Source organism: Lepidochelys kempii, chromosome 28, assembly GCF_965140265.1.
Source record: "Lepidochelys kempii isolate rLepKem1 chromosome 28, rLepKem1.hap2, whole genome shotgun sequence".
Lineage (NCBI taxonomy): Eukaryota > Metazoa > Chordata > Testudines > Cheloniidae > Lepidochelys > Lepidochelys kempii.
Window position 1 is genome coordinate 6,194,712 of NC_133283.1, and position 11,833 is coordinate 6,206,544.

The window sequence follows — 11,833 nt, forward strand, 5'->3', positions numbered from 1 at the left end:
TCCAGGGGTATTGATTCTGTGTGTGTTGCTAATAAATAGATGTTTAGAGCATAATTGTCTAAGGCTCTTTCACGGGAAAAAGGTCCTGCAGACCCGTAGAGCCCCAAACCCCATGGGTACTTAAATTGACCAGGTTTTCCCTGAGCCCCATGGGTAAAGGTAGGTGCTTGCCATTATCGCAAGACTGGATACTGGGCTAGATGGACCTTTGGTCTGACCCAGTCTAGCCGTTCTTATGTTACTGTATTTCTACTGATCGACTCCCCCATCACTATGGCCTTGAGCCCTCAGTAGGGAAAGGGTGGGAGTACCTAAATTGACCGGGTCATGCCTTGAGCCCTCGATAGGGTATAGGCGGGTTGCCCTAATTTTTTGCGGGTAACGAGAGTCTCAACAGTCTGCTCTCACAGTAATTGGTTGCCTCAGGAGGACAGGCTGTGGCCACTGGACTTGAACCCTACCACTGTTAACTTTCATACAGTGCGTGTTGCGGATTTTTCTTGCATCCTGCATTCTTGGAAGCTTTGCCCTGATACCAAACATTTCTGAGCTAAGAGCAATATTTTGAACTGTTCTAACATTCACATGTAGAGTTTGGCCTGCTTGCTACTGAAGAGTTTTGCCAACGTTGCTCTGGTCAGTTAGTTGTGTGAAAAAAAAAAAATCACATCCCTACCGGACACAGTGATGCCATCAAAGCTCGAGTGTACAGACAGTTATACAGCAAAAAAAGTCCATTAAAAACCAATGCCCACAAATGACATTAAAGCAAAGTTATGGTGGCCCAGTGCTGCCTCATGCCCTTCCAGCACGTGGATGGTAGCTAAACTTAAAATGAGGAAATGAAGGACTGAAATGAAGAGTTTATGTACCTACCACCCCTACAAAGCGCTTTTAATTTTGTCCTTGCCCCCTAGCTCTGGAGCTGGCAATATCCCCTGGAAATAGATCTGGAAGGGTGGCGCAAAGACTAAAACTATCAATGGAAGTGGCCAACTTTCCATCTATTGAAGTCTTCACATCAAGACTGGATGCCTTTTGGGAAGATGACTTAGTCCAACACAAGATACTCATCTCCGTACTGCAGTAACTGGATGAATTTCTATGGCCTGTGTTATGCAGGATGTAAAACTAGTGGCCTGATAGTCCCTCCTGGCCTTAAAGTCTTTGAAACTATAATAGCTATGAGGAAGGACTAAGAGAACATGCTGTGGTTTGTGTTTTCCACAGACTGGAATACCAGCATTTCTCTGCATGCCCTCCAGCTGTGTGCACTGGGTCAGCTGTAGCTGTAATCGGACGGTGGAGGGATTAGTTGGAGCAGCTTGGCAGAGCTCTGACTGCGATATGCAGAGAGGTGCATGTGACCCCTGAGGGACTGAGTCTGCCCCATTTCAGTGCTCAGTGTGGTAGGTTGTGACAGTGAGGGTGCACAAGGGGGAGTTCTTGCCACAGGGAGCAGCAGCAGCCTGGTGACGTACATGCTAGTGATCTCCAGGCTCAGTGAAGGTGATGTCCCAGAAGGAATTCTCAGCCCAAGGGTCCTGGGGTGGTAACATTTTATACATCCCAGATGGTTTGCGTGGCTCGGTGTTTGAGTGTTGGCCAGATGCAGGCAGCTTCTGTTCTTTATGCCAGACGTGAATCCAAGTTTTCCCTCAGCAAAGAGAAGACGTTGGACTCAGTGCTATTCCGCTCCTGGGCTCTGTTCCCAGAGTGTTCTGGGGCAGGGCAGGGCACAGCGCTGGGGTGACTGTCCCTGGCATGTCGGGGTGATGCTGAAACAGGGCAGAGTTAAGGTTGCATTGTAGGGGTGGGGTGAAACTTAGCTCTTCATTGCCCCCTTCTAAGAACCGAGGGGACGGGAACCCTTACCCAGCGAGGTCACATTCTCATAGTTCTCCTGCATGACGTCTCTGTAGAGGGCTCTCTGAGCGGGGTCCAGCAGAGCCCACTCTTCCCTGGTGAAATACACGGCCACCTCCTTGAAGGTCACCGGCCCCTGAAAGAGCAAGAGTCCAACACTCAGAACCTGCTGCCCCACTGACAACCCCATGACTCACCGGGGAGGAAGGTCAATCACACGGGAGCTCAGGGAGACAGGCAGGCAGCAGAATCCCACTGTAACCCTGCACCCCATATTCTTCATAGGGATATTAGTATGATATAATTATATCATAGTTATGATGCATTTTATGCAAGCCCCTGTCCCAGGCTCAGCCCGGAGCCCTCTCCCACACTCCAAGCCCCTCGGCCCCACCCCCCGGCCCAGAGCCCACACCCCAGTGCCCTGCCTCAGCCTGGTGAAAGTGAGTTAAGGGTGGGGGAGAGCGAGCGACTGGGGTGGGTGGGTGGGAGGGTGTCTTGGATAAGGGGCAGGGCATGGCCCTGGGGAAAGGGGCGGGGAAAGAGCGTTTGGGTTTGTGTGATTAGACAGTCAGCATTCCTAGCTGTTGCTCCTTGAATATTTTCTCTTTGAGGAACTGTCGCCTCTCCGAAACACCTTTTTCCCTCCGATTTTCTACACATGGGGCCTTACCTACCAGAACTCTCTGTGCGTTGAACTCTGCTTTTTGGAAGTCCATTGGCCTTATTCTCCTGCTTTCACTCACGTCCTTTCCTTACAGTCATGACGTCTACCATTTCATGATCACTTTCACCCAAATTGCCTTCCACCTTCAGATTCCTGCCTAGGGCCCGACCAAAGTCGCCGTCCGTTTTGGTCAATTTCGCCGTCATAGGATTTTAAAAATCGTCAGTGTCATGATTTCAGATATTTAAATCTGAAGTGTCACGGTGGTGTAACTGTCAGGGTCCTGACCCCAAAAGAGTTGGGGGGGGGGGTCACAATGTTATTGTAGGGGGGTCATGGAATTGCCACCCTGACTTCTACGCTGCTGCTGACGGCGATGCTGCCTTCAGAGCTGGGTGGCCAGAGAGCTGCTGGCTGGGAGCCCGGCTCTGAAGGCAGCTGCCAGCCGCGGCGCACAAGTAAGGACGGCGTGGGATGGTTTTGCCACCCCTTGTTCCGCCCTGCTGCCCTCAGAACTGGGCCCTCTCTGGCCGCCCAGCTCTGAAGGCAGCAGCGCGGAAGTGAGGGTGGCGTGGTGAGGTGGGGAGAAAGCCTGCCTGCACGTAACTGCACCGGGGTGCGTCCTTACCTGTGTGTATGCTGGTGAAAGTTCAGCCCTGAGCAGGCTTTGCAGCGTGTCTCAGCAGTACAGTGTAAAAGGGAGCCCAGCCCAGGTGGGTCAGGGGAGCTCAGTGGCACCCCCGGGGGGGAACCCGTCACACTCACTCACCCCCACCTCGCTCAGAGCACCCAGTAGGCATTGGGGTGAGGGGAGAAAGAGAGAGACCCTCACCCCTCCCAGCAGAGAGAGGGGGCAGGGGTCCTCACATCCATCACTCCCCTAATAGCCAGAGCCTGATATACAGGAGATGGAGGCCCCCAGCCATGGGAAGGGACAGCCCCCAGTAGGAATCCCAACACTTCCCCCAATTCCAGCAGCTGGCTATGTGGGGGGGTGGGTGGCATCTCCCCCAGGCCGCACTGGTGGGTGCCCCCTTCATATGTCATAGCAACCTCTGACTAGCAGGGTCATGCTCCAGCATGGGATTGTCACACAGGTTCCTAGCCCTGCCCAGGAGCTTTGCCTCCTGTTCCATGATAGTGCCATTTCCTCCCTCAATGCCCCTCGAATCTAGACCCCCAAGTCCCAGAAGATTTGCCACACCCTGTCCCCCCTCCCCCTCTCTCCCACCTCCGGACCAAACCCGCAGAAGCTCCCACCTCCGAGCTGGTTGCTGCCCCTCTCCCTCCAGCAGGGACCCACCAGCAACTCCCCCATAATCCCTACCTGAACTGGCTCCACGGCAGCCATTTCTCTCCCCTGTCCCACGGGAGGCTGGGATGAACTGAAAGAAAACATGGATGTTATTCTGCAGCCTGCCCGGGCAATAAGGGCAACTGGAGAGATTTCAGAACAGGCTTTAGTTCATTTAGTTCAATCTCATGAGGTTCAACAAGGACAAGGGGAGAGTCCTGCACTTAGGACGGAAGAATCCCAGGCACCGCTACGGACGAGGGACCAAACGGCTCGGCAGCAGTTCTGCAGAAAAGGACCTAGGGTTTACAGTGGACGAGAAGCTGGATATGAGTCAGCAGGGTGCCCTTGTTGCCAAGAAGGCCAATGGCATTTTGGGATGTATAAGTAGGGGCATTGCCAGCAGATCGAGGGACGTGAATATTCCCCTCTATTCGGCACTGGTGAAGATACACCTGGAGCATTGCATCCAGTTTTGGTCCCCCCACTACAGAAGGGATTGTGGACAAATTGGAGAGAGTCCAGCGAAGGGCAACAAAAATGATTAGGGAGCTGGGGCACATGACTTATGAGGAGAGGCTGAGGGAACTGGGATTGTTTAGTCTGCAGAAGAGAAGAATGAGGGGGGATTGGATAGCAGCTTTCAACTACCTGAAGGGGGATCCCAAAGAGGATGGAGCTTGGCTGTTCTCAGTGGTGGCAGATGACAGAACAAGGAGTCATGGTGTCAAGTTGCAGTGGGGGAAGTCTAGGTTGGATATTAGGAAACACTATTTCTCTAGGAGGGTGGTGAAGCACTGGAATGGGTTTCCTAGGGAGGTAGTGGAATCTGCATCCTTAGAGGTTTTTAAGGCCCTGCTTGACAAAGCCCTGGCTGGGATGATTTAGTTGGTGTTGGTTCTGCTTTGAGCAGGGGGTGAGACTAGATGACCTCTTGAGGTCCCTTCCAACTACGATCTTCTATGATTCTATGATTTCATAGCACGATTTCCCCCAGGTTCTTTCCCCGAAGACAGACGTTCTAGATTCTGCCACACAAACAACAGAAATATCCAAAACACACGTAGAAATGGGGGAGGGGGGAATTAATTACCCAAACATCTGTTGGGAAACGTAATATGAACAAACAAAATGTTCAATGAGTCTGTGGAATGTACTGGTGACAAATTTGTTTCAGAAGATGGAAGTCGTAACAAGGGGGACAGCTACTTTTGACTGGATTCTGTCGAGCAAGGGGAAATTGGTTATGAATAGGGGCCTACCAAATTCATGGCCGTGAAAAACACATCACAGACCGTGACATCTGGTCTCCCCCATGAAATCTAGGCTTTTGTGAGCTTTTACCCTATACTATACAGATTTCACCAGCATTTCTCAAATGTGGGGAGTCACAAGGTTATTGTAGGGGGGTCGCGGGATTGCCACCCTTATTTCTGCGCTGCCTTCAGAGCTGGGCGGCCGGAGAGTGGCAGCTGCTGAGCCAGAGAAGGCCCAGTTCTGAGGGCAGCAGGGCGGAACGAGGGGTGGCAAAACCATCCCACGCCGTCCTTACTTGTGCGCTGCGGCTGGCAGCTGCCTTCAGAGCCGGGCTCCCGGCCAGCAGCTCTCTGGCCACCCAGCTCTGAAGGCAGCGTCGCCGTCAGCAGCAGCGTAGAATTCAGGGTGGCAATTCCATGACCCCCCCTACAATAACATTGTAATCCCCCCCAACTCTTTTGGGGTCAGGACCCTGACAGTTACACCACCGTGACACTTCAGATTTAAATATCTGAAATCATGACATTGACAATTTTTAAAATCCTATGATGGCGAAATTGACCAACATGGAGGGTGACTTTGGTCTGCCTGAGGCAGGAATCTGAAGGTGGAAGGCAATTTGGGTGAAAGTGATCATGAAATGGTAGACGTCATGACTGTAAGGAAAGGACGTGAGTGAAAGCAGGAGAATAAGGCCAATGGACTTCCAAAAAGCAGAGTTCAACGCACAGAGAGATCTGGTAGGTAAGGCCCCATGTGTAGAAAATCGGAGGGAAAAAGGTGTTTCGGAGAGGCGACAGTTCCTCAAAGAGAAAATATTCAAGGAGCAACAGCTAGGGTTGCTGACTGTCTAATCACACAAACCCAAACGCTCTTTCCCCGCCCCTTTCCCCAAGGCCACGCCCTGCCCCTTATCCAAGACACCCTCCCACCCACCCACCCCAGTCGCTCGCTCTCCCCCACCCTTAACTCACTTTCACCGGGCTGAGGCAGGGCACTGGGGTGCGGGCTCTGGGCTGGGGGGTGGTTTGGAGTGTGGCAGAGAGCTCCGGGCTGAACCTGGGGCAGTGGGTTGGGGTGCAGGAGGGGGTTCAGGGTGTGGGCTCTGGGAGGGAGTTTGGGTGCATGAGGGGGCTAGGGCAGGGGGTGGGGGTGCAGGAGGGAGTTCTGGGTGCAGGCTCTGGCCTGGTGGCGCTTACCTCAGGCAGCTCCCGAAAGTGGCGGCATGTCCGGCAGCGGCTCCTAGGCTCACAGGCAGCTCTGCGCACTTCCCCTGCCTGCAAGCACTGGCCCCACTGGTTGCCTGTTCCTGGCCAATGGGAGCTGCGGAGTCGGCACTCGGAGCTGGGTCAGCGCGCAGAGACCCCCTGGCCGTGCCTCCTCCTAGGAGCTGCTGGTGGACATGCTGGCCGCTTCCGGGAGCGGCGTGGAGCCAGGGCAGGTAGGGAGCCTGCCTTAGCCCGGCTGGACTTTTATCAGCTTAAAATGTCCCACATTGGCTTCAGTAGCCTCTGGGAGATAAAGCCCGATACTGGGAGGCTCCCGGCCAAACTGGGAGAGTTGGCAACCCTAGCAACAGCAAACTATCCTGATGTGAAGGAAAGATAGGCAGAATAGTGAGAGGCCTATGTAGATCCATGAAGAAATGAAAAGCAGAAGCAGGCAGGGACAAAATCAGAAAGAGTTACACCCAGAATTTTCCCCATCGACCTAGCTACCCCCTCTCAGGGAGGTGGAGAACCAATGCTTGCAGGTGCCGGCTTCCAGCTTTCCCCAGGAGTGCTCAACCCCCACTCAGCCTCAGGCCCTGACCTCACCCCACCTCTTCCCCCAACCCCCCACCCCTGCCCTGCATCTTCCCATCCCCACCCCGCCTCTTCCCCACCCAGTTCCACTCCCTCCCCCGAGCATACCCCATGCCCCGCTCTCCCTCCTCCCTCCCAGTGCCTCCTGCATGCTGCAGAACAGCTGACCTGAGGCAGGCGGGAGATGCTGGGAGGGAGGGGGAGGAGCTGATGGGCGGGGCCGCCGGCGGGTGGGAGGCAGTGGGACTGCCCATGAGTGCTAAGCACCCGTTAATTTTTTTTCATGGGTGCCCCGAGCACCCACAGATTCGGTGCCTATGCCAATGGAAGAATCCCTCCCATCATCATAGATAGCGTCTTCACTGAAACATTATAGCCGTGCTGCTGTCAGGGTGTCGCAATGTCACCATAACTTAAGAACATAAGAATGGCCAGACTGGGTCAGACCAAAGGTCCATCTAGCCCAGTGTCGGGTGAACAGAACAGGGAATCATCCAGTGACCCATCCCCTGTCGCTCATTCCCAGCTTCTGGCAAACAGAGGCTAGGGATACCTTCCCTGCCCATCCCGGCTAATAGCCATTGATGGACCGATCCTCCATGAATTTATCTAGTTCTTTTTTTAACCCTGTTATAGTCTTGGGCTTCACAATATCCTCTAACAGTTCGCGTGTAGACATACCACTAGAAAGGGACATAAAAGGCAATAAGATAAGGGTTCTCAGAGCAAGAGAACAGTGTAAGAAAGTTCAGGTCCTCTACTTAGTAGGGAAGGAGAGCGAATAATAGAGGGCATCAAGGAGACTGAGGTGTTTAATGCCAATTGTTTAGCCTTCACTAAAAAGATGAATTGTAACCAGATACTTTAAACAATTATAAACAATGAGGGAGAGGGAACAGAAACCAGAATAGAGAAAGAACTGATTTAAAAATATTTAGGGAAGTTAGATGTATTTGAAGCCAGCAGGGCCTGATGAAATTCATCCTAGGGTATTTAAGGAACTAGCTGAAGCAATCTCAAAACCATGAGCAATTATCTTCAAGAACTTATGGAGGACAGGTGAGGTCCCAAAGGACCTATGTATCTATCTCCAAAAAGGGGAGAAAGAGGCCGTGTAGAAATAAAGATCATCAAGCCTTACTTCAATACCTGGAATGATACTGGAACAAATCAATTTGTAAGCACTTAAATGACAGTCGGATAACAAATTATAATCAGCATAATGACAGGTTTCAGAGTAGCAGCCGTGTTAGTCTGTATCCACAAAAAGAAAAGGAGTATTTGTGGCACCTTAGAGACTCACAAGTACTCCTTTTCTATAATCAGCATGTATTTGTCAAGAACAAATCATGCCAAAGCAACCATTTTTCCTTCTCTGACAGGGTGATTGATCTCATGGATGAGAGGGAAGCTGCAGATGTGATATATCTTGATTTTAGTAAAGTCTTTTGATAGAGTCCCACATGACATTCTAATAAGTATACTAGGAAAATGTGGTCTAGAATGAAACAACGATAAGATAGATAAGATAAGAAGTATTTCTTCACACAAGGCACAGTCAACCTGTGGAACTCCTTGCCAGAGGATGGTGTGAAGACCAAGACCATAACAGGGTTCAAAAAAGAACTAAATAAATTCATGGAGGATGGTCCAGCAATGGCTATTAGCCAAGGTGGACAGGGATGGTGTCCCTAGCCTCTGTTTGCCAGAGGCTGGGAACGAGCGACAGGGGATGGATCACTGGATGATTCCCTGTTCTGTTCATTCCCTCTGGGGCACCTGGCACTGGCCACTGTCGGAAGACAGGATATTGGGCTAGATGGACCATTGATCTGACCCAGTATGGCCGTTCTTATGTTCAGGTGGGTGCACCATTTGTTGGAAGACCATACTCACAGAGTAATTATTGATGGTTCACTGTCAAACCAGGAGATCAAATCTAGTGGGGCTCCACACAGGCCAGTGCTGGGTCTGGTACCATTGAAAATTTTCATGAATGACTTGGACAATGGACCGGATGCTTATAAAAATTGGGGCTAACACCAAGCTGGGAGGGGTTGGGAGTTCTTTGGGAGACAGGATTAGAGTGGAAAATGATGCTGACACATTGGAAAACGGGTCTGAAATCAACATGATGCAATGCAGTAAAGAGAAGTGGAAACTGCTACAAACGCACAACTAAGGCTGAAAAGGCTCTGGGGGTTAATTTGTGGATCACAAATTAAATCTAAGTCGAACATATGACTGTTGCAAAAAAGGCTACTTCAGTACTGGAACAGGTTACCAAGGGAGGCCGTGAAATCCTCACCACTGGAGGTTTTTAAGAGCAGGTTGGACACACGCATGCAGGGATGGTCTAGGTTTCCTTGATCCTGCCTCAGGGCTGGGGGCTGGACTAGATGACCTCTCGAGGCTCATGCCAGCCCTACATTTCTATGATTCTAGGCTGGGAAAATGCTTGGTCACTTTACTACAGAACAGATCCGACCCCTCTCACCAGGACTGTAAACTTGAGGGTTGTATCCTATGACTGGAGAATTGCTAATATAGCCCCTATTTTAAAGAAAGGGGTGAGGGGGAGGGAAAGTGATCCAGGACACTTCAGGCCTGTGAGTTTGACCTCAACTGTATGCAAGGCCTTGGAACAAATTTTGAGAGAGAAAGTAGATAAGGACATAGAGTAAGTGGGATAAAATACAACATGGTAAGTGGTAATTGGGATAAAATACAACATGGTTTTACGAAAGATCGATCGTGCCAGACCAAACTGATCTCCTTCTTGGAGAAGATAACTGATCTTTTAGACAAAGGAAATGCAGTTGAACTAATCTACCTGGATATCAGAAGGCATTTGCTGCAGTTCCACATGGGAAAGTATTCGTTGAATTGGAGATGTGGATTAATATGAGCATTGAAAGGTGGATAAGGACCTGCTTAAAGGGGAGATTACAAGGGGTCACAGTGAACGGTGAGTTGTCAGGCCGGAGGGAGGTTACTGGTGGAGTTCCTCAGGGAATCGGTCTTGGGACCCGTCTTATTTAACATTTTTATTAATGACCTTGGCCAGAAGTGCCAACTTTCTGAGTTCCCGGTGGGGTGCTCGACTCTTGCTCCATCCCAGGCCCAGGCCCCACTCCACCCCTTCCCACAAGGCCCCACTTCACCTGCCTCTTCCTGCCCCAGCTGATGGGGGGGTGGGGGTGGGGGTGGGGGGCTGGCCAGCCCCAGAGCATCCACGGAGTCAGAGCCTATGACCTTGGCACAAAAAGTGGGAGTGCGTTAACAGAACTTGCGGATGACACAAAGCTGGGAGATTGCCAAGACAGAGGAGGACTGGAATATCATGCAGGAAGACCTGGATGACCTTGAAAACTGAAATGAGATGAAATTTAATAGTGAAAAGTGCAAGGTCATGCACGTAGGGACTAACAACAAGAGCTTTTTGTTATAAGCTGGGGACGTTTCAGAGGGAAGCAACAGAGGAGGAGAAAGACCTGATTGTACGGGTTGATCACAGGGTGACTATGAGCCACCAATGTGAGGCAGGCAGGAAAAAGGCGAATGCAGCCGTAGGATGCATCAGGCGAGGCATTGCCAGAGAAGACAGGGAAGCATTAGTACCATTATTAAGGCTAGGATTTTGTCATGAATATTTTTAGTAAACGTCATGACCAGGTCACAAGCAATTAACAAAAATTCACTCAAGCTGCGACCTGTCCCGTCCCCCCCACCTGCAATGGCTGGGAGCTGAGGGGACCCACCACCCTGTGGGGCTGGGGACTGGGGTGGGGGGCCGCCACCCTGCAGGCTGGGAGAGGCCCCCCCAGCACCCATGGCGGCTGGGATGCTGCAGGGGTCCCCCATTGCTGGCAGGAGCTGGTCAGATGTGGGGGCCCCCCCAATGTCACAGGGGTCTCAGGGATGGAGAGCCACTTGCGGGGAAGCCGCGCGTGAGTGCCCCCCCCCCCCCCGAGCCTCAACATTTGTACCGCGGGCGTCCCTGTGCGGACACGCTGCCGACCCCGAATAGGAGAGAAAAAGCCCCCCCGGATCTGAAGGGATTTTATCTCCCCACTAAATGGGGGCGCGAAGGGCTTGCCTAGGAATGGTCCATACACACCCAGGCCTGAAGCCCAGCTCTGTGTCCAGCTTGTCTCTCCCCCCAAAAGAAGCTGGTCCAGTGAGAGGGGTCCCCTCCCTCTCCAATCAGCAGCACTGGTCCCTCCACCACCTCGGGCCTATTTGTCATCCCTTCCCTTCCTGCCACCTCCCTCCGCTTCGCTCCTGACCGGAGCTGGACCCCCGGGGGCTGTGAGGTCTGGGGACCCCCCCCAGCTCTTTGCAAAGAGAGACACTTCCCCCCGGTCCCTCTCACTCACCTGCAGCCTCTGGCTCAGGGGCTGGTCCCCGCTGGAGAAAGCCCCCCCCCCCCGGCTGGGCAGGGAGGGGTTAATGGCTCCCCCCCGCAGGAGCAGCGCCTTGCACTGCACAGCCCGGGAGCTGCCCCCGCGTTTCTGTTCTTTGTTTCCCCGGCTTCCGCCCTGGCTGGTTCCTGCCAGCGCCGGCTGCTCCAGCCCCTTCCTGGGCAGAGCCCCGCGACTCCACCCCGGGCGGCAGCCGCGCTCCGTGTGGACGGGACCGAGCCCCGTTCTCCGCCCCCGCCAGCGCCGGGGCCGCCGCACTGGAGACTCGCTGGGGGGGTGGGGCTGGGCAGCGGAGGGCGGTGGGGGTGTCACTGTGAAGGGAGGGGCTGTGAGGGGGAGGGTTATGGGGTGTCTCTGTGAGGGGGAGGGGCTGTTGGGAGGAGGGTCCATGGGGGTGTCAGTGTGAGGGGAGGGGCTGTGAGGGGGAGAGTTATGGGGTGTCTCTATGAAGGGGTGGGCTGTGGAGGGGAGGGCTATGGGGGTGTCACTGTGAAGGGAGGGGCTGTGAGGAGACAGTTCT

The 11,833-nt window shown here is 52.9% G+C and overlaps 1 protein-coding gene across 1 annotated transcript in view; it reads right to left on the reverse strand.

The window, feature by feature from the left end:
• LOC140904197 (uncharacterized) overlaps window positions 1-11,588 on the reverse strand; it is a 155,352-nt gene extending 143,764 nt beyond the window's left edge. The window contains exons 1-3 of the mRNA XM_073326554.1: window positions 11,269-11,588; window positions 3,861-3,918; window positions 1,876-2,002 (exon numbers count right to left, since the gene is read on the reverse strand). Of these exons, the coding sequence (XP_073182655.1) occupies window positions 1,876-2,002; window positions 3,861-3,884 (151 nt within the window). The 5' untranslated portion in view covers window positions 3,885-3,918; window positions 11,269-11,588. The remainder of the gene's footprint in view (window positions 1-1,875; window positions 2,003-3,860; window positions 3,919-11,268) is intronic.
• Window positions 11,589-11,833: the final 245 nt, after the last annotated feature.